This window comes from Plecotus auritus (assembly GCF_963455305.1).
Source record: "Plecotus auritus genome assembly, chromosome: 9".
Lineage (NCBI taxonomy): Eukaryota > Metazoa > Chordata > Mammalia > Chiroptera > Vespertilionidae > Plecotus > Plecotus auritus.
The window spans coordinates 148,716,341-148,740,489 of record NC_137783.1 but is presented as its reverse complement, the minus strand read 5'-3'; the positions used below and the strand labels follow the sequence as shown (position 1 = coordinate 148,740,489).

At 40.7% G+C, this 24,149-nt stretch overlaps 1 protein-coding gene across 15 annotated transcripts in view; it reads left to right on the top strand.

Annotated features, from left to right (window-relative positions):
* PPP6R3 (protein phosphatase 6 regulatory subunit 3) overlaps window positions 1-24,149 on the top strand; it is a gene marked incomplete at its 3' end in the record, with an annotated part of 79,386 nt that overhangs the window by 8,677 nt on the left and 46,560 nt on the right. For 13 of the 15 annotated variants that reach the window (XM_080642667.1, XM_080642668.1, XM_080642666.1 and 10 more), the window contains 6 exons: window positions 4,611-4,843; window positions 10,284-10,470; window positions 13,628-13,765; window positions 16,197-16,262; window positions 18,318-18,430; window positions 22,981-23,094. In XM_080642667.1, the coding sequence (XP_080498793.1) occupies window positions 4,617-4,843; window positions 10,284-10,470; window positions 13,628-13,765; window positions 16,197-16,262; window positions 18,318-18,430; window positions 22,981-23,094 (845 nt within the window). In that variant the 5' untranslated portion in view covers window positions 4,611-4,616. Of the gene's footprint in view, window positions 1-4,610; window positions 4,844-10,283; window positions 10,471-13,036; window positions 13,181-13,627; window positions 13,766-16,196; window positions 16,263-18,317; window positions 18,431-22,980; window positions 23,095-24,149 lie in introns of those variants that run through there. The other 2 variants (XM_080642665.1, XM_080642664.1) reach the window with 1 other exon arrangement.

The following is a 24,149-nucleotide window of genomic DNA, read 5'->3' as shown; positions in this document are numbered from 1 at the left end:
TCATGTGATCAGCAGGGAGAAAAGTAAAGCAGGGGAGTGGGTAGGTGGGTGAGTGGGGCTGTTTGCAGATTGAAATATGGTGATCCGAGTGGGCCTCCCTGAGATAGGGGACCTTTTAACAGGATGTCAGAGAGAGAGCCTTGTGGCTATGGGTGTGGGTGGGGTGGGAGGAGAGCCTGGTGTGCCTGAGGTACTCAGAGGGCAGGAGGGAGGGACAGTAGGAAGAGGCCAGCCTGGTTGGTGGGAGAGCCCCAGGGCGAAGATAAGGTCAGAGAGATTAAGGTGGAGTGGGAGCCCATCACATAGGCTTTTGTTAGTATTTTGTCTTTTTCTCTGAATGAGGTGGGAAATTGTGGTGTTTTGAGCAGCTGTGTGATGTGAGATCTGATTCATTTTTTTAAAAGGTCCCCCTAAAGCTCTGTTAAGAATAGCTGTCTTGCCCAGCCAGTGTGGCTCAGTGGTTTAGCATTGGCCTGTGAACAAGGAGGTCATGGTTCAGTTCCTGGTCAGGGCATATGCCCGGGTTGCGAGCTTGATCCCCAATGTGGGGTATGCAGGAGGCAGCCCATCAGTGATTCTCTCTCATCATTGATATTGCTATCTCTCTTCCCCTCTCTCTTCCTCTCTAAAATAATAAAGAAAAAAATCTATATATTTTTAAAAAGAATAGCTGTCTTGTGCTGCTGCAAAATAATGGCAGCTGGGACTGACAGGAAACACAGGTGTCAGTGAGAAGCAAGCAGTTGGATTCTGGGTGCATCTTGAAAGTAGTGACAATGTGATTTGCTGAGAGTGAGTGAAGGGTGATGATACTGGGATACTGGGGATTTTTGCCCCTGTGGGAGTTGCCATTTATGAAGAAAGGGAAGACGGAGGGAGGCACAGGTTGTGGAAGCAAGATGAGTTGGGATGGGGATGTGTCAAGTTTGAAACTTTTAGAGCCCACTGGAGACATGTAGGATTAAAACTTTTGAAGTTGAGGGGAAAGATTGGGGCTGAAGATAGAAATGAGACACATATAAGTCCTGAGATTGAGTGAAAGCACAGAGGAATGAGGGCTGAGTGAAAGCACAGAGGAATGAGGGCTGAGTCAGCAAGGGAAGCAGGGCTTGTGGTAGAGGTGAACCACGTGCGCCCATGTAAGCAATGCATCTATGAAGCCAAGGAGAATGTTGTTTTGGAAGAGGGAGTGAGACCTGTGCTCAAGGCTATTGCTGTAAGGTCAAGTCGAATGAGGGTCAAGGCTTGTTTGGAGGCTTTGGCAGCACAGAACATTGATGACCTTGACAAGAGCAGTTTCTAGAGGGTGATGCAGGAAAAGCCTGGGAAGGAGGGTTTATGAAGAACTGAGAGAAGAGGACCTCAGAAAAAGAAAGCTTTTTAGCAGGCTCCGGACGCTGCAGTGAGATTTGGGACTCAGAAGGTTTTGTTGAGATGGGAGAAATTACAGCATTTTTGTCATGTTGATGAGAAGTGATTCTGTACAGAGTGACCAACTTGATGAAGTGGGAGAGAGGGCACTTGTTGGAGCCTGGCTTTTGGGTAGGCCACAGAGGATGGGCCGAGTGGAGAGTCCGTAGGCTCTTGAGAAGAGGGAGAGCAGAGTTGGGATAGTGGGATCAGGTGGACATTTTCTCCTGTCTTCCCAGTGAAATAGGAAGGCTTTGTCAGTGAAAATGAGGGTGAGTTAGGGGCTAGTGAGTTGTGAGGAGAGAGGAGAAGGTATGGAATACTCTGTGGTTAAGTATGATAAGAATGTGAGTGGATTAGCAACATGGAATGGCTTAGCTGAGGGGAGTGATCTGAAGGAAATAGCAATTGTGTTCTTTTTAGCAGAGGCAGAGTAGACAGTGCTGTGTTGTGCTGGAGTTTTTGCCCCCGCTTCGTTCCCCAGCAAAAGTGGCAATGCCAGAACAGGTTAAGGAAGTGAGTCTACTGGTGGGGCATGAAGTCGAAGCTGGGAAGGGAGGAAGTGAGGGCATGTTGGTAGTGAGGGTTGTCAACAGTGATGCATGTAGCTGTAGTTCATTCCTGTTCACTTCTATGTCCTGTTTTAGACTGAATACATCTCATTTTATTTTGTCCTATCATTGGAAGGTAGGATTGTTTCCAGCAAAGAAACAATGATATTATAAACAAGTGCAAAACTTTTCTTTAGGGTATAGACCTTGCAGGGTAGTGGGACCTGTACATCTTTAACTTTAGTGGCTGGTGCAAATTGTTTGCCAAAATGGTCGCCCAGTTTACCTTCCTACCAGCACTGTTGTTCTACATCCTTGCTAACCCTTGGTGTTGTCAGACTTCCTTTATTTGCCAGTTTGTTGGGTGTGAACTTACATGTCATTTAAAAAAAATAACAGCTTTATTGATATAATTCACATACCATAGAGTTCACCCATTTATAGTGTACTAAAAATTTAGTGGGTTTTAGTATATTCACAGAATTGTGTAATCCTCATCACAATCTAATTTTAGAATATTTTCATCACCCAAAAAGAAACCTTTTACCCAATAGTAGTTTTCTTCATTTCTGTCTAATCCTTAGACAACTATTAATAAACTTTCTCTTTCTATAGATTTGCCTATTCTAGACATTTCGAATGAATGGAATCATACTACATAATGTAAATGGAATCATACAATATGTGGTCTTTTGTGTCTGGCTCCTTTCACTTAGCAAAATGTTTTCAAGGTTCATCCATGTTGTAGTGTCTGTCACTATCAGTACTTAATTGCTTTTCACTGCTGAATGATACTCCATTGTATGGCTATACCACATGTTATTTATCCATTCATTAGTTGATAAACATTTGGGTGGTTTCCACTTTTTTACTGTTATTAATACTACTACTATGAGCATTTGTGTACAAGTTTTTGGGTGGACATATGTTTTTATTTTTCTTGTATACTTAGGAGTGGAATTATTGGGTAATGTGGTTACTATGTTTGGATTTTGAAGAACTACCTAACTGATTTACAAAGTGGCTATACCATATTATATTCTTACCAACACTACATCAGGGTTCCAGTTTCTCCATGTTCTTGCTAACATTTACTGTTTTCCATTAAAAAAAATTGTAGCCATTTTAGGAGTGTGACCTGTGGTATCTCACTGTGGTTTTGATTTGCCTTCCCCTAATGATAATGCTATTGAGCATCTTTTCATGTTATTATTTGCCTTTTGTATATCTTTAGAGGAAAATATTTAAAAACGTTACCCATTTTGTTAATTTGTTTTTGCCTGGTTTTAATGTTCTTTTTTCTGGTTACTAGTGAAGTATCTTTTGGCTTCTTGGATTTCCACTTTTGTGAAATGCCTGTTTGTCTTTTTATTTTATTGGGTTTGATTTTTCTTATTTGTAGGAATTAACATATTCTGTGTAATAATCTTTTATTATCTGTGTGACAATCTCTTCAGTTTGTGAATTGTCTTTTTACTGTATTTATGGAATCTTTAAAAAGTTGTTATTGAAAGCATGGAATAAAAGGACAAAAAAGGATCTCAGTGTTCTAATCTTTCCTTCTAGCCTTCATGCTATACAGGTAGAAGAGAAAATATATTTTTGGTTTATAGGTAGTTGTCTTTTAAAAAGTTTTATGGTTTCTCTTATAAGTCTTGCACATCTTTTGTTAGATTTATTCTTTAGGTGTGTTATAGGTGGGGGTTTTTTCTATTGTAAATAAATTTTTTAAGTTAAATTTTCTATTTATTGGTAAATGGAAATGCAGGTGACTTTATAGTATGTATCTTACCAAACCCTGGTTCAGGAATTCTGCAGTGAGCACCTTTGACAGATAGGAATTACTTTTGAATGGTCTTATGCCTAATCAGAACTTTTGTCATCTTTTGGTCAAAATTGCAGATTGTCTAATTATGGCAGCTTTAGAATATGTAGTGGACTCTGTGTTTCTGTTGTAACTAATAAGGACCTTTTAAACTCTGTAACTCAAAGAAAACAAAGTTCGTTTTGAGGAGGGGGGAGGAGAAGAGGCAGGAACAGGGTAGACGTGGCATTGTGGAGTCATTGTTTTAAGTTTGTCAAGTGTTTTTCCTAGTAACTGAGAATTGGTTTCTCTTGTTCCTCAAGAATTAGGTTCCAGGTTTTTAGTTTCTTTATTAGGAATTGCAAAGATTTTGCCATTTTATGACTTCCAAAGTTTCAGCTGTGAAAGTGCTGTTAAATGGCTAAAAGTGCTGGTTGTTGGTGGTTATTGATGTATTTAATTCTTTAGTATTTTGAAGAGTAGTAGATGCTTAGGTCTCAGTACTTGTCATTGTTGCTGAAGATATTTGTTCTGTGTAAGAATGTGTTCTTCACCGTTAAGAAAGGGTTTATTTCCTTTCCCTGTAGTAATTCTTAAAGTGTGGATAGGATGATTTTGCAGGTTAAAAATCCCAAGATTTAGCATTGTTTCAGCATTTCAGATTTTTGTTATCAATAAAAACTTTTTTCTGAGAAGGAAAAAATCCTGCTTATTTAGGAAATATTTTATAGGTTCAATGCGAAACTTACTTTACTTAAGACATTTTAGACTGTAAAACTGAACTGAAAGGAAAAATTAATGTGAAATTGAAATTTTATTTGAAATACTCTCTGCATTTTGTTTAGACCAGCATGTTTTGGAAATTTGATCTTCACTCATCATCCCACATAGACACACTTCTAGAAAGAGAAGATGTAACACTGAAGGAGTTAATGGATGAGGAAGATGTTTTACAGGAATGTAAAGCTCAGAACCGCAAACTTATAGAGTTTCTGTTAAAAGCAGAATGTCTCGAAGATTTAGTCTCGTTCATAATAGAAGAACCACCTCAAGACGTGGATGAAAAGATCAGATACAAGTAAGAAATTCAATATTCTCTTTAGGGTGGGACTGAAGTAAAGGGGGGTAGAATATTCATTCTCGTTGTCCAGCAGTGCCCTACAGCCGCTGCAGACCCTTTACAGTGTTTAGATGGTCAGGAGTGATGGGCTCCGCAGAGGACCTAATCTTTTCCAGAACTAAGTCCAGTGAAATGATGGGATTTTAAAACAAGTGTTCTATATGTCACTCAAAAGGGCAAAGGGTTCTGTAAGTAGTGAAGTTTCTTAAAGTAGTAAGGCCATCTAAGTAAGTATTTTCTCTTCTTTGAAAATAGGAAGATAGAGGTTACGTGACCATCCAAGATCACACAATGAATCTAAGCTGGAGCTTGGGTTCTGAAGAACCTTGCTGATAAAATAAATTCTGACCTTTTGTTAACTGAAAGTAAGGGTGTGTGTCTTGGTGAATATTAGTGTCACTAAATTTAAGCATGTAACACCTTGAATAACTACAGTGGACTTACCTACTCACTAGTTTCACCTGCTTACAAGGAGAATGTTAGTACAGTGGGACCCTTTATCACTGTCTCTATGAAACTGTATACAGACCCCTGGAAATTCTGAATATTCCGTATGTATTTGAAGTATTGGGGTTTCAGTTAGTTATTTTTCCATCTCCAACTATTGAAATATTTGGTTCACCTCCCACCTTTCCCCCAGGAAAATAGTAAAAATTCAGGAACGAAAAATTATTATGTGCTAAATAAACTTCATGGGCTAGGAAGAATTATGGTGGTTTATTTATTTTATCCTCCACCCCAGAATACACACACACACACACACACACACACACACATATATATGTTTTTAGAGAGAGAGAGGAACATCAATGTGTGAGAGAAACATCAATCGGTTGCCTGCTGTCAACCCCGATCAGGCATTGAACCAGAAACCTAGATGTATGCCCTGACCGGGAATCGAACTTGCAACCTTTTGGTATATGAGATGACGCTCTAGCCAACTGAGCCACCCAGCCAGGACAGAAGAATTATGTTTTTTAGTTGGTTATCTTTTGTCCTTTCTTTTTAGATATCTTTTCATTTCTTCGTGGTGAGAATTTTGCTGTCAGGGAAATAATAATTATTAATGTTTTTAGTCATTTTCTCTTGTCAGCCATGAAGATTGACAACTAGCATTCATTGACAGCCTCCACTCAGAGATCAGTGTCTGAAAAAAGAAAAGGAAAGAAATTTGGTATCAGAAATACTAGTGTATTCCCATTCTCAAGAGATAGACACTGTGCTACTTTGGAATTCCTGCCACATGTGGGGTGCTGCTTGTTTGGGGCTTATGCTGGTAGGAGACACTGTGGTGTGGGCTTTGTATCAGACCCTCCTGGGAGGGGTGTGGCCCTCCCCTTTTAACAAGCTCTGAGAAATTGAGCAGGGGACTTGCCCTTCTGGGTTCTGATTCTTTCTGTACTGAATGAAGCTAATACCTCTTTAACTGGGGAAGTGTAGGCACGCCTATGGAAAGTGCTTATTTTACCAAAAAGTAGTTGTGGCTTTTGTTATGCCATGCCAGCATTTTGGTGGGGGTTTTTGTTTGTTTGCGTTTTTCTGGTGGTGTTTTTTTGTGCTACATTTGAAGTTGCAAAAGGAGGTGTGCCTCCCCTGGACACAGCCTTCTGGATGGCACCATTTCAAGAGAGCATAACCTGGGCAGAGCTGTTCTCTGCTGTGCTTCTGGCCTAGGCAGTGCCATCAGCTGTGTATGTTACATTACAGCTGGATGACTCAGGCAACAGGATTAGTATAGAGGGGTTTTCCCAGTGGGATCGGAAAGCTCTTCAGAGTTAGGGTTGACAATAGTCATCTAAGGAAATTGAGACTGGTGTTTTGTAGTTTCTGGATGATGGAGTGACTGCTGTATTTTGTGAAGTTTATAACTACATATTAGTTATAAACTCATCATTGTTCTAACTTAGTTCGGTGATCATATACAACATATTAAAGGATTGTCATTTTACACTAACCTTTTTAATTCTAATGACAGATACCTAATTTTAAATAATTTAGCATACATTTGAACTAACAGAACTTTAAAAATAGGCCCTTAGTAGAAGTATAAATCCAAAAACTAAAATGCTGTTGGTTGGGTCAAAGTTCCCACAGAGGGACTGCGGACTTCTAGAGGCAAGAGGAAAACCAGGAGGGGCTGCTACCCTGAGAGTCGAGGGAAGAAGGGCTTTGGGAAGAAGGGACGGGACAGTGGGACAGGGCTGCTGCCTACTGGCCAGGTGATTGTGGTGTTTGCATCATGGAGCCCGTGGGCCCTGGATGCCTTTGAGGAAGAATTGGAGACAAACCAGAGACAGCTCTTTTCAGGTAGTTTTCTAGTTCCTGGAAAGGGAGCAGAGGGAGAAAGGGGGAGCTACAGGCAGATGTGGAGTCAGGAGAAGGCGGCGTTGGCTTTTACCCTAGATCCGTGTTCGGCAAACTGCGGCTCGCGAGCCACATGCAGCTCTTTGGCCCCTTGAGTGTGGCTCTTCCACGAAATACCACGGCCTGGGCGAGACTATTTTGAAGTGGCGTTAGAAGAAGTTTAAGTTTAAAAAATTTGGCTCTCAAAAGAAATTTCAATCGTTGTGCTGTTGATATTTGGCTCTGTTGACTAATGCATTTGCCGACCACTGCCCTAGATGGAAGAAATAATGGTTCAGTTCAGAGGGAAATGATGGTGTAGTGTAGACTGAGGAGGAATGGAGATTGAGTGATGTGCTGTGCTTGAATGGGTGGATGGGGATGGGATCAAGAGGACAAATGACTAGTAGCTTTAGGAGCAAGGCTGGCTCCCAGGTCAGGGTGCAGTCAACCAGGGTTCTCTTCTGATTGCTTCTGTGTTCTCAGTGCCAAGGAAGGAATCAAAGTCAGAGTATGTGTGGGGAAGGAGCAGAGGCCTTGCCCAGGGGTGAGGTAGAGGGTTTATTGTTTGTTCATTTGTTTTTATTGATTTCTGAGAGAGGGAGAGGGGGAGAGAGAGAGAAAAACATCAGTGATGAGAGAGAATCATTGATCGTCTGCCTCTGGCACGCCCCCTTCTAGGGACTGAGCCCAAAACCCCAGCATGTGCCCCGAACCGGGAATTGAACCGTGACCTCCTGGTTCATGGGTCATTCATTGCTCAACCACTTTGGGTATTTTTGAAACTTTTTTAATGTTGAGGGAGAGAGGGTGTAGCTTCAGCCTGTCCAGAAGTATAACTTTGAGCCTTGTCTGTAGTGCCTAGGCCCCACATATGCGCTTTTTAAGCTAGATCACACTTCCAAGTTACCTGCGGGAAAATGGATGCAAAATTAAAAAGATGACCTCTGTGTCAGAATTTAGAGAGTATGCCTATACATTTGGTTTGCAACTGGGGTTGAGGTCTACTGCCTTTTACCAATCCTTTATTTGCCAGTAACTTACAAATTGCGGTAGTTGAGACAATGTGCCCCCCAAGCCCTATAGCAGCATTTCAGCACTTCTATAAAGTAGAAAATAAGAAGGAATAAAAACAGCTAACACTCATTTACTCTAAGCCAGTGGTCGGCAAAGCCGCGGTTTGCCGCTCTGTTGACTAATGAGTTTGCCGACCACTGCTCTAAGCCTTTCTTCTCAGTATTTTGTATGTATTATTCTCCCCAGTGGAGTAGGACTATTGTCTTAACATTACAGACTTGGAAACTGAGGCCCAGAGAGGTTAAGTAACTTGCCCATGATACAGATTATAAGTGGTGGAGACAGATTCCTAACCTCAGTGATGTGACTCTAGAAGTCACACCTGTAATCACTTGATAATCCTGCCCCCACTTCCCCAGCATAATGGCGACTTTATGTTCCGGCATCTATATGCCAACATGTGAGGAAGGTTTTAATTTGATTGAGCCACAAGCCTCTAGAAGTGGCTATTTGATAATGTGATTTTTGTGCCCACGCACCTGCCAGTTCTATTGTCTCCAGTTTTTTTTGTGTGTGTTTTTTTTTTTTTCTCTCTCCCTGCAAAGGTTCATTTGGGGACATTTTCCTATTGCTCAGTCTTCTGACCTCATGCCAGATCCCCTCAGGTGCTGCAGCTTTCTGGTCTGATGCCAGTGGCCTCTCCAGCCAGGGGCCTCAAAACAGGCAACCACTTGCTTGTGTATTCCAGCCCCCAGTCCTCACCTCTCTCTTTGGTCATACAGCTGCTTCTGGCTGTTCTGTCACTTCCCTGTCCGGGTCAGCATTTGAGCTTCCTATTCCTGATGATTAGATGGTTCTGGATCCTGGCTGCTTGACAGGGAGGAATAAAGAAGAGAGAAGTAAACTGGGTTGGGGAGAGTACAGTGTACACAGACCTTGCAGTCTCCAATGCTACTGAAAGCATGAGAAATTGTGGTCAGAGACTGAGTGCAGGAAATGGATCTACTGCCTGTTTTTCAGAGAGAGAGAGAGAAAGGAAGAGAGAGAGGGAGAGAGCCCTTTGGTGCTCAGAGACATGCTAGCTTGAGGGGTACAGGTACTTCTAGTGCTGTGGGGTCTGTAGAAGAGATCTGTGTTCCACAGCATTGAAATCTGATGGTGGATTGATCCCCAGAGACCTTGGAAGGCTGGTGTGGAGAGTGTGTTTGTTTGTTTGTTCTTATTAAATATATTTTTATTGATTTCAGAGAGGAAGGGACAGAAAGAGAGAGAGAGAAACATCCATGATGAGAGGGAATCATTGATCAACTGCCTCTTGCATACCCCCAACTGGGGATCAAGCCCGCAACCTGAGCATGTGCCCTTGACTGGAATCGAACCCGGGACCTTTCAGTCCGCAGTCCTATGCTCTATCCACTGAGCCAAATCGGCTATAGCTTCCCACCTGGCTCACTCAGGCAGATGTCCTGTTCTCTAGTATATTAGAATGTTTATTCTCTTAAGATATAATATAGATTGAACATTTGAGAAGCTCCCAAAACAACTTTCTAGTACCATTTGTAACCCATATGAAATTAGTAGTGGCCAGTCTAGGGACCTAAATGTGTCTTGAGTACTTACAAGGTGCTGTGCGCAGTTTCCTGGAAACCAGTGTCCCTCTTGGTTGTCCTATAAGCTGTGCCAGAGTAGCTACTGATGACTGCAGCACAAGGCTTTTTACCTGTCACATCTTGCCTCATCTGAGAAGGCCATGCCCCTGCAGCATAACCCCTTCCCCCCTTTTTGGCTCCTCTGAGTTCTAGGTGTGTTCTAGTTTTGTTGGGGGAAATGTATTTTTGTTAAAGCTTGGTTTAGGAACAGTATTTTAGACATAGCAAATTCACTTTAGAGGTTGGACAGAATAGATTGAAATGATTTTGAATTCTCAGAAGATAATTTTTTTCCCCACAAAATTTTAGGAAGCCTTTCTGATTTGTGTGTTACTTTATGCAATTAAACTGTTAATGTAGATGATGATACAAGTATCCTATTTTTCTAGGTATCCAAATATATCTTGTGAGTTGCTCACTTCTGATGTTTCTCAGATCAATGATAGACTGGGAGAAGATGAATCCTTGCTAATGAAATTATATAGCTTCCTCCTAAACGATTCCCCCTTGAACCCACTACTTGCCAGTTTCTTCAGCAAGGTGCTAAGTATTCTTATCAGCAGAAAACCAGAACAGGTAAATATTGTTTTCCAAAAGGTAAGTATTAGGGCTGATCATCACTCTGAGATGATCCCCAGTAATTTTTTTGCTTCAGTGTTCTGAGTGTGCTCGTAAGTCCAGCTTTTATAAAAGAATATATTTTATACCTTAAGCTTTCTAAATGTTTGCTGGCTTAACATTGATTTACACATTAATATGTTCTAACTTTACGTTCTTTTCTAAGTGCCTCACATCTCGGTTTTTTAGTAGTCTGTGGTTTTCTCTTTTGACAAGTAGCTAGAAGCATGAGAACGCTAGTATCTGTTTGGGAAGATGGCATGACGGTGCATACTGAGCAGTTGAGTGTGTGAGTGGAGGCCTAGTGACTGTGGTAAAGTAACAATGGTTTTTTCCCCTTGATGATTACAAATGAAGCTTAAATAAAAAAGCTTTCTTATAAATGTAATTGATTATTGGTTTATACAAATGGTGATTGTTTCCATTTTGATTCTACTAAAAAAAAAGTTTCGCTTGAGACATCTGGGTATAGACTGTCATGTACCTATTATGTAGCTCTGCTGTAGTGATTGGCAGAAATTCAGGCCTTACTGTTATGGCAGGAACTCCCCCACCCCTCTCCTTCTCCTCCTTTTTCTTCTTGTTTTTCTCCTACCCCACTTTGTTTGCTTTTTAAATAATTCAGATGTCCGTGGGAAATTTATTTTCCAAGTATCAGTTGTATATGTAGTGGTTCTCAAAAAGTGTGGTCCCAGGACCAGCAGCATGAGTACCTGTTGATACTTGGTTAGAAATGCAAGTTCTTGAGCCCCACTTCAGACCTACTGACTTGGACTCTCGGGGGTTGGGCTCAGCCATCTGGGATTTTAACAAGTCTTCCAGATCAGCGGTCGCCAACCTTTTGGGCCTCACGGACCACCAGTTGGCGACCACTGCTCCAAAGGTTTCCTTAAACCAGCGGTCGCCAACCTTTCGGATCTCATGGACCACCAGTGGTCCGTGGACCACCGCTTGGCAACCGCTGTTCCAGATGACTGATGCATGCTACAGTTTGAGAATCACTGCTCTAATCAGTATTGGTGTGAAAAGCGTCTGCTGACCATTGATTATGATCCACTTAGAGAAAACAGGCAGCCAAGGAGCATCGAGCCTCAGATGTCCAAGTACAAACTGTCAGTCCTGCCAGAGTGCAGTGAGCAGAGGTGTGATGACAGCGTTGCAAGTAGTCAAACCTGTGGGGCCTGGCATCCTTCATGGGGGAAAGCAGGCTCCAGGATCCGCCTTGCTATCTGCACATGTGGAGGGACTGGAACTATCTTAGGCCTAGTGTGTTTATCCTATGCCAGGGTGAAGTGGATACATGTTTTATTTTAGAGAGGAGGTCATTCTTTCATGTTTTAACTGAGTAGGATTACCTTCTTAAATGTATTGGAATTGAGGTTCTTTTTTCTTAGAGAATCTTCCCCAAATCATGATTGCTCTGATAGATTGTCTTTCTCTCTTCTGCCTTCCGATGAGAAATAATAGGACTGCTTACTGTTACAGGAAAGTTCAAGTCACCCCACAGCCTAAATTACTAGTCAGTTCCAGATGGTTGTAGTGCCTATTGAAACAGGTCCTGGTTTTCAGGGTCATGAGTGAGAATGCACTTGAAGCTTTTCTGAGTATTTGTGTTGGTCTTCAAGGTCAGATATAGTATCTGTGTAAAGATGATGGTATGTGCCAATTAAATGCTGAGAAAATGGCCCAGTCACTGCTGTTCATTGTGCTTCTTGGTTCAGGACTCCTTGAATGAAAACAAGTGGATTCTATAGCCCTTGGCCTTTTAGCTCCAGGAAAAGGGTCAAACTGGCACCTCTCTAACCTTTTGGGAATTATGAGTGTAAATAAAGATTTCCCATTACATGATGAATTAGTATATATGCAGCTGTTAAGTAATGAAAAAAAAATCAGACTCAACCTGGCTTAACTGGTACAGACATTTATTAGCTGGTGGAGCATAAAGTCCAGTTGTAGGGCACCTTCATTGTTGGATGACTTAGTACATCAACAGTGTCATCCTCTGTATAGGACATATTGCTGTCCTGGCTGTGCCTTTGGGTTCCAGATCTAGTGCTTTTTCCTCCTCTCTCCTTAACTGTGTTTTTAATACTATTGTGTGACTCAATTGTGAGTGGATTCAGTGTGTATGACTTCTTGAAGGTTTATTACAACATTTAACATCATTGTCTAGAGAAGCCACATGGGATTGTTAATCCTGCACTTACACCTGGTTCTGTGTGTGAAGCAGGTTTAGTTGGCTGTTAGACTTCTCGTGGGATAATAGCAGGATCATGGCTTTGGGGACATATAAATCTAAGTTTAAATTTCAGGACAGCCGCTTGAGCCTTGGTTTCTGCAACATGAGTTAAGAAACCCCACCACTGGGGCTTTTGAGAGATTACAGTGGGACTATGTTAGAGCAGCTGCCATGCTGGGCTGCTGCTTCTGGGACTTGTGAATAGATGATTCCTGCACACAGACAGAAACCAGAAGTACACAAGGGAGTATGGGACAAAACAGTCTCCTTCTTCTTCCTGTACAGAAAAGACCCAGGTGGCAGGGATGTAACTTTATTTCTGTCGTCATGGTCTCGGTATACTGTCAGCCTCTGCCACAGTCACTCTCCTTGTGTGAATCTGATCAGGTGAATTGCTAAAATAAAATCCACGTGATGTTTCTATAGCAGGTGAGTTAGTCACTTTGACTGATAGAGAAATCTTAATGTTTTGAATTTTTTTCTCTCACTGGCTAGAGTATAATTAGGATTTTAAATATGTATCCGCAATTTAGTGCACAGTCTAATAATGGACTTGCTTTATGTTCATAAACTGAAATGATATATCCTCTTTCTCTGAATTAATAATTAATGGAAGTGAACAGAAATAAAAGATTCTGTGATGGTGTATTTGTATTAGAGAATATGTGATAATTTGGGAGTTTTTTCCCCCAAAGGGTTTTTGAATAGCATAACAATTAGCAGGCTTCCCAACTTGACATCTTGTTATGAATTCAACATTTGCTGTTCCTCCGCTCACAGTGGTGATAGGATTTTGGTGGGGGCAGGACTGGCAGCATTCTAAAATTTCTAGTTCTCAGGTTACATGTCTTTCAGTTTTGGTTTGTTCTCCTCTAGATTGTGGATTTCTTAAAGAAGAAACGTGATTTTGTAGACCTTATTATAAAGCACATAGGAACTTCAGCTATCATGGACTTGTTGCTCAGGCTCCTGACGTGCATCGAGCCTCCACAGCCCAGGCAAGATGTGCTGAATGTGAGTAGAATTGTGACTGTCCTTGATCGGGGTGAAGAGAGGCGCGCATGAACCCACAGGCTGCTGTCTGCTGGGGTGGGATTCCACGGGTTGGTAGAAGGTTATCTGGGGAACTAGAGGAGGGTAGGGGACAGGGTGGGGCAGAAGGTTGTTCCGAGATAGGAAGAGATTCAGATTTTGCAGGATTAAGGTTTCAGATGTGCACACCCCTAGGTTTCTGGGATTCTTCCTTCTGGGGCCTTCTGTTTCCTTTGCTGGCTTGTTTGTCAGTGGGGTAAGCAGGTAGAACGGGCTGAGGATTTGTCTCAAAGCTGGCCAGGTAGTGAAAGCAGAAGTATGACTGTTATGAGCTGCATCTCATTTGAGATGCTTTGAGGCTTCTTTCTTGAGAAGATGGTCACATCACAGAGTTATCTCTACAAGTTGAAAAGGAGAGGTGTCTGTATTTCCAGGGAATGAGGCTTCAGAAGTAACTTTCTAAGAGCATGAGATAAGGAGACTAGAGCTTATTTCCAAAAGGGCACATATTTAAAAATTTGGGGAGATGATTATTTTAGGATACATGTGCCTCTTGAGCAGGATTTGGGTGGGAAGAGGGAGGCGTGAGTAACTTCAAGTTTCCCATAGACCTTTGTCTTTGCCTTCTTGTCTTCTGTCTCTCCCTCTCGTTCTCTTCCTTGCCTTCTTCCAGAACCACTCCCTAGTTGATTCCATTCCATCTTAAATATCCAACCTCGAATCTTAGAACTACTTTCTTTCTCTGGAAATGAGTTTTATTGGGAATGCTAATTTTAATTAAAGAAGGAGAGACAGGAGCGTTTGTCAAGTGATGCCCCAGGAAAGGGGATGCTCTGCAGAAGTGGTGTGTTTGTGTGAGTGGGAGGATCTGGGCATGGGCGTGGGGCTGGATATGTAGAACAAGGTAGAGGTCTACTGAGAACCGTGCTCATTGTGAGGAAACCAGTTGGTGGACCTAGGGAATGTCTTGGGCCCTGCCCATGGAAGGGCCCTGAATTGGAACACTGGTTCCTTTTAGGTATGTTTTTGTATATGTGAAAAAAGGTTGAGGATTCCAGGGAAGACTGTTGAGGACAAGGGGGAAAGTCACCTTTATATTTGGATTATTACAGAGGTAAATTTTCGGTATGGTTTTTTAGAGGGATACAGTGACAGGTAGTTAGTAAAGGCATAAGTTAGGGGAAGGGTAGCTGAAAACTCCTAAATGACTTACTTTATTTGGGGGCCCACTATGGGGGATCAGTCAAAAAGTGGGCGTGAAATGTAGCTACTTATTAATAGCTATGAAGGCAGTAGGGTGGGGGACTGACGAGTGATGGTCAGAACCCTCCACCCCACCCCCTTTGTACAGGCATTACCATCCTCTGTTTTAGGAGACACCATAGTTACTCACGGTGTGGTCCCAAACATCACCTGAGAGCTTGTTAGAAACCCAGAAACTCGGGTCTTGCCCTGCCCTGCTGAGTCAGATCTGCACTGAACAAGACCCTGGGAGGGTGATTCCTGTGCACACCATAAAACAGATTTTAAACTGTGAAGTTGGGCCTCTACCTTTGTTCCCCCAATAGCTATTGTTCACATTTCCTTTGGCATGTCTCCTTAAGAAGCTGGGGACAGTATGGACAGTATTAGGGTTTCTCTCTATACCTTTAGTAAATTTAGCTATCTCCCCATCTCCTTAAACCTTTTTTGGGGGGCATCCTTTCTAGGTATTGAGCATCTCATTTATTATGGTGTTTCTGTTCCTTGAGGAACTGGTATTACACAAACTGAGTTTTTACTTATTCTTATTTTCATCTCCTCATGTTTTCATTCACAGCAGTATTTCATGTGTGGCTGAAGAGGAGACTGTCATAGCCATGATAATAGCTCTTTGCTAACATGTGACAGGGTAGATAAACTGCTTCTGTAGTGCTGCCTCCACCTATGCCCCCCTCCCCCGCCCCCATGTTTCCTGTGATTGTTTTGGTTTCTGAATCTAAAAGTTCATAATGTGTTTTAAGCCAGAGGCTTAATACTAAATATTGCTTTTCTCAATCTTTTGAAGCTCTCCTAATGTAAATACTCTTTTATAGAAAATGTATGAATTCCATCCCCCAACCTCCAGTAACCGAAGTTCAGACCCTTTTAGTACTCAGTGAATTATCCAATGGCTAGGAAGCTGACGTATAGAATTTTCATTATGTGGGCATTGTAAGTTGGGGAGTACTTGGTACTGTTGGCTACTGTTAAAATGATATATTCACTGGCCTTTTCCTTGGGGGACTTTTAATTTCCTGTAGTGTTCAAAGTCCAGAGAAACCTGTAACATTCTACTTAAAATGTGATGGATATTTCCAAGTATGTTAACCTTCATTGGGGCTTGAACAAGAGCCACGCATTGCTATGATCACTTCTACAATGTGTTTTACAGTGGTTAAATGAGGAGAAAATTATCCAGAGGCTTGTGGAAATAGTTCATCCATCGCAAGAAGAAGATGTAAGTTCCCTTTTCTGACTGTAAACTGATTTTTTTTAAAAAAAGAACCATGTTTATTCGGGCATTGAACATAATTGCATGAAATGTGAAATGGAGGGCAGGTAGAACAGTGATAACCTAGCATTCTAAAAGTTGCCAATTTTCTAAACACTAAAGGCTTTAAAAATACTATGTTTAATATTTTTTGCTGATACCCAGAAAATTTCCAGAAGTATGGAAAGCAGCAAGGTCTGGTTGTAGCATTCTCCTTTCCAGTGCCCGGATTTCATGCGGAATCTGCTTGCCTTTGTTACAGACCTCTGTCCATGCTTCCACATGACATGGCCACATCTGCATTTGTGTCAGGGCCTTGGTCACTGTTGACTCCGTTGAATCCCTAAGTGATGGGGTCTTGGAGCTTGTCCTTCTTGGCCTGGACTTTATGCTCTGGCAGGTTTGGCTTGGTCCTGGGTGCTGAAGATGGACTTGGCATTAGGATTGACACTGCTTTGCACTTTGAAGATTGAGCTCTGCTGAGGGGCCGCCTGTCAGGATGGGGTCTCGGGGATCAGCTGGTATGGCTGTGTCGAGGAGGCTAGCGCCATGCTTCTCTGCTGCTACTCTTGCCACCTTCAGTAGTGGACTGAGCCATGCAGAATTTTTCAGCATTCAGCCATTTCTGCCTACAGACATGACAGTTCTATGCTGTTCAACTTAATCTGTATGAAGGAGTTGGTTTCAAGAAGATGCAGGCTATATCATGAGGCACAGGGGCACCTCCTTGTACCCTTAGGCTGCTGGTTAGACAGGAGAGTGCAAAAGAAGGAGGTGTGTCACCAAAGGGTGTGTTCTCATGAAGGCCTGTTTTCGATTAAGATGAACCCCTCCCCTTCACTCTGGTCCATTTCAAAACTTTGTACCTGGAGTTTATCTAAATTAGGCATTTAAAAAAGAAGAAGAAGAAGAAAAGAGCTAACTATTAAAGGGGTTGTTGATTCTCCATCATTCTTTTTGGGGCAATGTAGTATTGTTACTGTTGACATTGAAGACACATTCCAGTGTGTCAGGTGCCCAAGTGTGAGGACGCTGCTTAGAAGAAGCCTTGAGTCTAAGGGAAGTAACCTTCCCTCCTGTGGCTTGGGAGGTGGATGGTAGGTGGTTCCAGCGATGGGCATGTGGAAAGTGATGGCGGGAGCACGGCCTGCCCATGCACAGGAGCATGTGGCTGTGGACTTGCCCCTCACTAGGTTCAGGTTCTTGAGCAGAAGAACTGATGGTTCAGCAGGATGTTATACCTAACGGCAGGGTCCAGGCGAAATCAAAGGAGAAGCCCCATTCTGCAGTAGGTTCTTTCCAAAGGACAAAGTGTTTGGGGCGTCAGGAAATTATCAATCAAAAGATTGGAAATAGTTCAATCCTGACTTGCAAGAAAGTTAATTTCACCCTTTGGGACAGTCCTATTGATATTTCTGTATTAAATGATAAATCACATGCTAAAATTGTACTGCCCAATTTCTATTTATTAAGGAAATATTAGGCTCCTGATTCCAATCAGTGGATTTTGATATCCCGGTGCGTGTGTCATCTATGCTGGAATATCATTGTTCTACCTGTACTGCAGGTGATGCTCAGTCTTTGGGCACTGAGATTTTAGAGTTTTCCTGTAAGGTAAATACACTCTACAGTTGGGAAAAGTGTAATATTTCTTACCCATTGGTATAGTCCTTAAAGCTGTATTTGCTTTTTTTTTTATTCTGATAAAAGCATATGTTTTGGGGGTGTGTTTTTTTTCCAAGAATGCAGTTGTAGTAGCTTTTCCTTTCCAAAATTTCTATCACATCTCCCCACAATTAGCAACATGTACTGTGCAATATTGTTAAGTCAAGCTCATTAGCTTGGCAGAATAAAAAACTCATGCTTTTTCCATATGTTACTTATTTTGAGCTTGACTTTTTACTCACTGCATCTTATGGCCAGTGTTAATTTGTGTCATATCTTAAGCAGTTTCCTTCCTAACTTTTTATAAATTTGACTTTTGACATGTTTTATAGTTAAAATTGTACTTTTTTTCTTTAGCGGCATTCAAATGCATCACAGTCACTTTGTGAAATTGTTCGCCTGAGCAGAGACCAGATGTTACAAATTCAGAACAGTCCAGAGCCAGATCCTCTGCTTGCCACTCTAGAAAAGTATGTTTAAAACTCAGTTTTTGTCCTTTGTTCATATTGATGCTATTTGATGTGTTGCCATTATGAGATTGGTAAGTGATGGGAATCACGTCCATGGAAAATACTATTTTGGGTGGGTGAGAAGGTAGGAAAATTGCTTGTCTGATCCCAGCCATTGGTAATTCCCAGTAGAGACCTAGAGGGTAAGAATGTAAGTAAACGACATTTATATGTAGACTCTGAACTTTTCAAAGTTCAAACTAGAATTCTTTAAAGCCATCATAAGATGGCGTAGCCATATCATAACAGGCCTCTACAAGTTTTGATGGAGAATTTCTTATGAATGCACTAATTTGACCTATTTTAGCGAATAATTTTATCAGAAGTCCTTTTTAGGTTTTACTCTCCTTTTATAGCTAAGGGCAACCTTATCAGACCTGATTTGAAGGGGATACATGTCATGTATGTTTCATTTCTTTGTACTGGCTTCTGCCCTTTTTAGAAAATTCTTAAATGAACAGCCATGTCATGTTTAGGTTTCAAAAAACAGCTTGGGGATGGTGTGCTGTTTTGAAATTTGTGAGTGGCCACCCTGCATGTACTAGGTTTTTCTAGATTCACACGTTCTCAGAAAGAGTCTTTACCATTAAATATGGGCATATGTTTAACCTGCATCCATGCAGCTGAAAGTATTTTAATAAAGAAAAACCAGGCATTTCCCCATTTAGATGATTAGTTGGAAAGTTAGCATTGTTAAGTATGAAAGGCTGTCTTGTTTCAACTTACTGCTACTCTCCTTCTTTTTAGTGACTTTGTCAGTCCTGTTTCAATCCTCCTGTATAGTGAGGCTCATTTGCATCTTTTGGCTTAACACCTTGGAAGGCCTTTTATTAAAATAAACATGTGTATGTATTATTTACTTGGCAAGTTTGACCCAAGCAAGGAACAAATTCGAGGCAAGGTATCTTGTTTTAAACTCTGTCTTCTGAGAAGTAAACTTGTAATTCCCAGAGTGTGTGATAGAATGGGAGGAGTTGACTAGCTCTCTCAAGTAGCAATACTTAAAGAGATTACTCGCTTTTGAGTAAAATGTCCTTTTACCTGCCCCATTTCAGTAGTTCTTGGCATTACGGCATATGCACTCCTTTTTAACATGTAAGACATTTCATGTTCAGATACTAATTATTGCAATATTCTTTGAATCATAAAACTGCCATTTGAGTAGATTAAAAAATATTGAATAGCAACTATTTCATATGGTTCATGACAGCACTGTCCAAGAGAAACATAATAAAAGCCGCACGTAATTTAAAAATTTCTATTAGTCACATTAAAGTAAAAAAATAGGTGAAATTAATTTAAATAATGTATTTAATAGGTTAAAAATAATATTTCAACATATGCTCATTTTAAAAAACTGTTACTGAGCCTACAGTTAGTCTTCCATATTTGCAGATTCCCTGTGTGTTCAACTACCCATGGATCAAAAATATTAGGGGGGAGAAAGTTAGGATATTGCGACATGTCCTATGTACTAAATGTGTAGACTTGTTTTCCTTGTCATTGTTCCCTAAACAATATAATTAAACAGTGATTTATGGAGCATTCACATTGTATTAGGTATTATAAATAATCTGGAGATGTAAAGTATACAGGAGGATGTATGTAGGTTATATGCAAATACTCTACACAATTTTATATAAGGGACTTGAGTGTCCTTGGGTTTTGGGATCCTCGAGATCCTGGAATCCTTGGATACGGAGGGACGACTATTGTAGTCTTCTCTTTTTTTTATATATATAGTCTTTATATAAAGTTTTGGAAATCCAACATGTTTTACACTTAAGACAGATCAATTTAGACTATTTACATTTTGAGTGTTCAGTGACCACATGTGAATGGCTCCTGTCTTGGACATCACAAGTTCACTCTGAATGTCAGACTGATCACTAGTAATCACTGGAGTTCTTTAACACCGCTGCAGTCCTCTGTTCACACAACTCTGCTTGAACCAAATGGGGGATCTAGCCACTGGAGCCTCTGTGTACTAGCTGTTACATTTCAGGCTGTGTCTTTAGTTCTGGATCAGGCAACTATCTTTTGATGCAGATAGGTACATTCTCAGAATTAATACCATTAAATATTAGTTGGAGTAAGTTTTCTCAAATACATGGATCTGATGAGTCAGGGGTCCCGCTATGTCACTGAGTTAAACCTTCCCTGCACTTAGCAGCAGAGACACTTCCTCTGCTTCCCACACTCTTCTTGAGAATGAGAACCAATCCCCTTAAATATCAGACAATCTCCTACATTAAGGTGATTCTTTTAGTATCTGTTGATTGAGAAAATACACAGAGACAAAAGGCTTCTTTCTGTGAACCTAGTAAGCTTATTAATCATAATAGGTTTTTTTTACATATTTGATAAATTATTAAGTAGCAATATATTATTAGGCCAATCTACTGACAATACGTAGTAAACAGATTACCTAATCTTTATATTATTATGCCAAACAACTCAGGTTGGGTAGCACTGTGTGTGTGTGTGTGTGTGTGTGTGTGTGTGTGTGTACCATATGTATGAATATAAGTTAGCATTAAAGGAAAAGTTCAAAATGAGCTAAAGTTAAAGAGAATGATAAAGATGTGTAGGGGTACCAAAAGGTCTCTAAAAAAATGGGTTGAAGTGTTAGATAATGAATATTAGCTTGGGAAGCAATCTGGGCTTAAAGTGAATGTATTCAATTTAGTGGATCTGGAAAATTTTCAAGTTCAAAAATTCCTTGAAAGATAGTTATGTTAGAGAGGGTTGGACTGTGCAGCTCTTAATTCTTAATACTAATGAACTTGGAATGAGTTGGGGTTTGATTCCTATTCAGCCATAGTTGTATAGAAGTCTTTCCTCTGCCTGCCCATATAAAAAAACAAAACAGAAGTGAGCCATTGTCTCAAAGACATGGGTAAAGTTGCCCTGGAATGCTTCATGCACCAGACAGCTCATACCATTAGTTCCACTGATGCTCATCCAGGAACTACAGTTTGTTTGTTTTTAATGTAAAAATGAGTATCTTTTCTCTCATGTGTAAATAAACACCTTATTAAAGAATATGAAGACATTCCTTTTATCCTGTTTGGTAAGCTCAGTCCCTTGGTTTATGATTTTGAAATCTGTATTCAGTGATATTTGTATGTTTAGATAAGACTCAGAATATGGCTCAGCTACTATGTTACATCTTGACCATCAAGTGTTTGCAGGTTAGTATATCCTTTTTGTCCATTGGTAGAATGCCTTTTGGATATAGTAGAGGTCGAATTTGGTGCAGCCATGAAATAGTGAGGGCCTCTTTGTTTGCCGCTCCGTTCAGGCACAGTGTTGATGAAAGTGTGACAATGCTCCCTGATAAGTAAGGTGGACATCTGTAGTCTGACACTGTGTCCGTACCCCTCTTCCTTCAGTACCCCTGAGGTTGCTATTTGAAGAATATACATACTTTCTGTAAAAACAACAACACTGTCTTCCAGAGTGCAGTCCCAGGCCTACACTCATATTTACTGTAGACTGCCGTGCTGAGTGACTGTTACAGTACTGTTGTAGGTAGAGGTCTCGATGATTTTAGTGCAGGTGTGGGAGTACCTGAAAGCTACTTCCTGCAGGGGAATCCTCTGAGTTAGTTTAGATACCAGTTTTATTTGCTTCCCCCAAGTGAAAAGAGATTCTCTCCTCGCTGCCGTAGGCTGGCAAGGGACCTGGTGTTAGGGTACAGTGAGCACAGCTGTGCCTTGGGATGACTAGTGTGAGCTGCGGGGCAGCCCAGCTGTATGTCAGGGAGGTTCCTTCCTTAATCTACATGGATTCTGGACTTAATCTACATGGATTCTGGAAATTACTGAGATCCTAAAAAATGGAGGTTTTCCTTGAGAAAATCCATGTAAATTTTCCTAGCAGGTTACCTTACATTTTAATTGTGACCTTGCCTGTGTGCAAGAGAGCAGTAATACGAAGAGCCTGCAGAAAATTCTTTTTGGGCAATAGTTCATTCAGACCCATTTCATTGCTACCCCTTTATTTTGATGTATGAAATTTTAATTGTAGAGTAAAAGGCAATAATTGATGTTCTCTTTTACCTGTTTTAGATGTTAATTATATATTAATGCCTTTGTGGCTTCTAATTAGCGTTTTTAAAAACTGTCTCTTTTTTTGTGGGGGTGAAGGGTTCTAGGTCTTACTATCCCACCCCACCCCCCAGCTGCTGCCACCACCACCATCACCACCACCACCACCACCACTCTGGTCTGAGTAGGAGGTGACGTCTTGAAATATTTGTTGGCTCTCAACAAGATTGGCAAAAGGAAGCAGGGCCCAGATGATTTTGTAGAGGGAGGGAGGGGAGCAATATATGTATGGAGGGTTACATTTATTATAAGCAGGATCACTTGCCTACTCGAACATGCACAAGTGACAGTGAATTCTTGTGTAATATTTGTCTCACTGGTACCATGACCTTTTTCTCTGAAGTTGTTATTGGTGAATGATGTTACAATTGACATTTGACTGTTGACTTGTTTCCCTAGGCAAGAAATTATAGAGCAGCTTCTATCAAATATATTCCACAAGGATAAAAATGAATCAGCTATAGTCAGTGCAATACAGATACTGCTGACATTACTTGAGACACGACGACCAACGTAAGCTTTTCTTTTATATCTTACAGAATGCCATTTAGTTTTGCTTTTAGATTTTTTAAAAGCTAAGAGTTGAATTGTTGGTTATAAGCTACAATATCATGCCCTTGAATTTCAGGTGCTGAATCTTTTTCTGCTGTATAAACTATAAGTAAGTCTTATGTGAATGCAATACATAGGGATGCAGTTGAAAAATATCATTTGGTGATACTCTTTATTTGCATTATTTGGATTATGGACATTTGGGTTTTGTAGTACTTACAAAAATGTAAGACTAGCCAAGGAATTTTGAGCAAGACCAGTGATTGAGATAAGTTGTCTTCTGCATATTACAGTGCATCATTGATGTAATAATATAGGGCAGCGTGATACTAGTATTTGTGATACCAAAATTTATATGCATGATTAAGTTGATGGTTTTGTTTTTTTTTGTTTTTTTCACTTAAGCAGGAAAGGTGGTTGTTCTATAAATATGGCTTAGGAAGTGACTCACCACTTGGGGGAAAATATGTCTATACCTATTTTACATAAAAATGAATTCCAGTCAAATTAAATTAAAAACACTAGAGGAAAAGTATGCAAACATTCAAAAGAATTATGGAATTGTGAAGAACTTTCAAGCATTTCTCTTTAGACAGAAACTGTAATGAAAAAAGCTATATTTGGCCACATAAATTATTAAACCTCCCTACACATCCAAAAGCACTGTAATCTATTTTCCTTCCTCCCTTTCCAATAATTGAGTTTCTGAATGCTCTCCCATGTAGCTATTGCAGTTAGAAATCACTTCCACATGTGGAATATTTTCAAGTAATCGTCATAATAATCACTCTAGAAGTTAGCTGTGTGCCAGGCAGTGTTCAGTTCTGTGTCTGCATTAGCATGATCCTCACGGCAGTCTTGGGAGAGACGTTGAGTAAGCCCACTTTCCACATTTGAACAAATAACTGGGAAGAGAAGAGCCAGGACTTGGGCACAACTCCAGCAATGACATTATTAACCACTGGTTTGCACTGATCTTCAGTTGACACCACTTTCAGATAGAACTTTTCATTTGA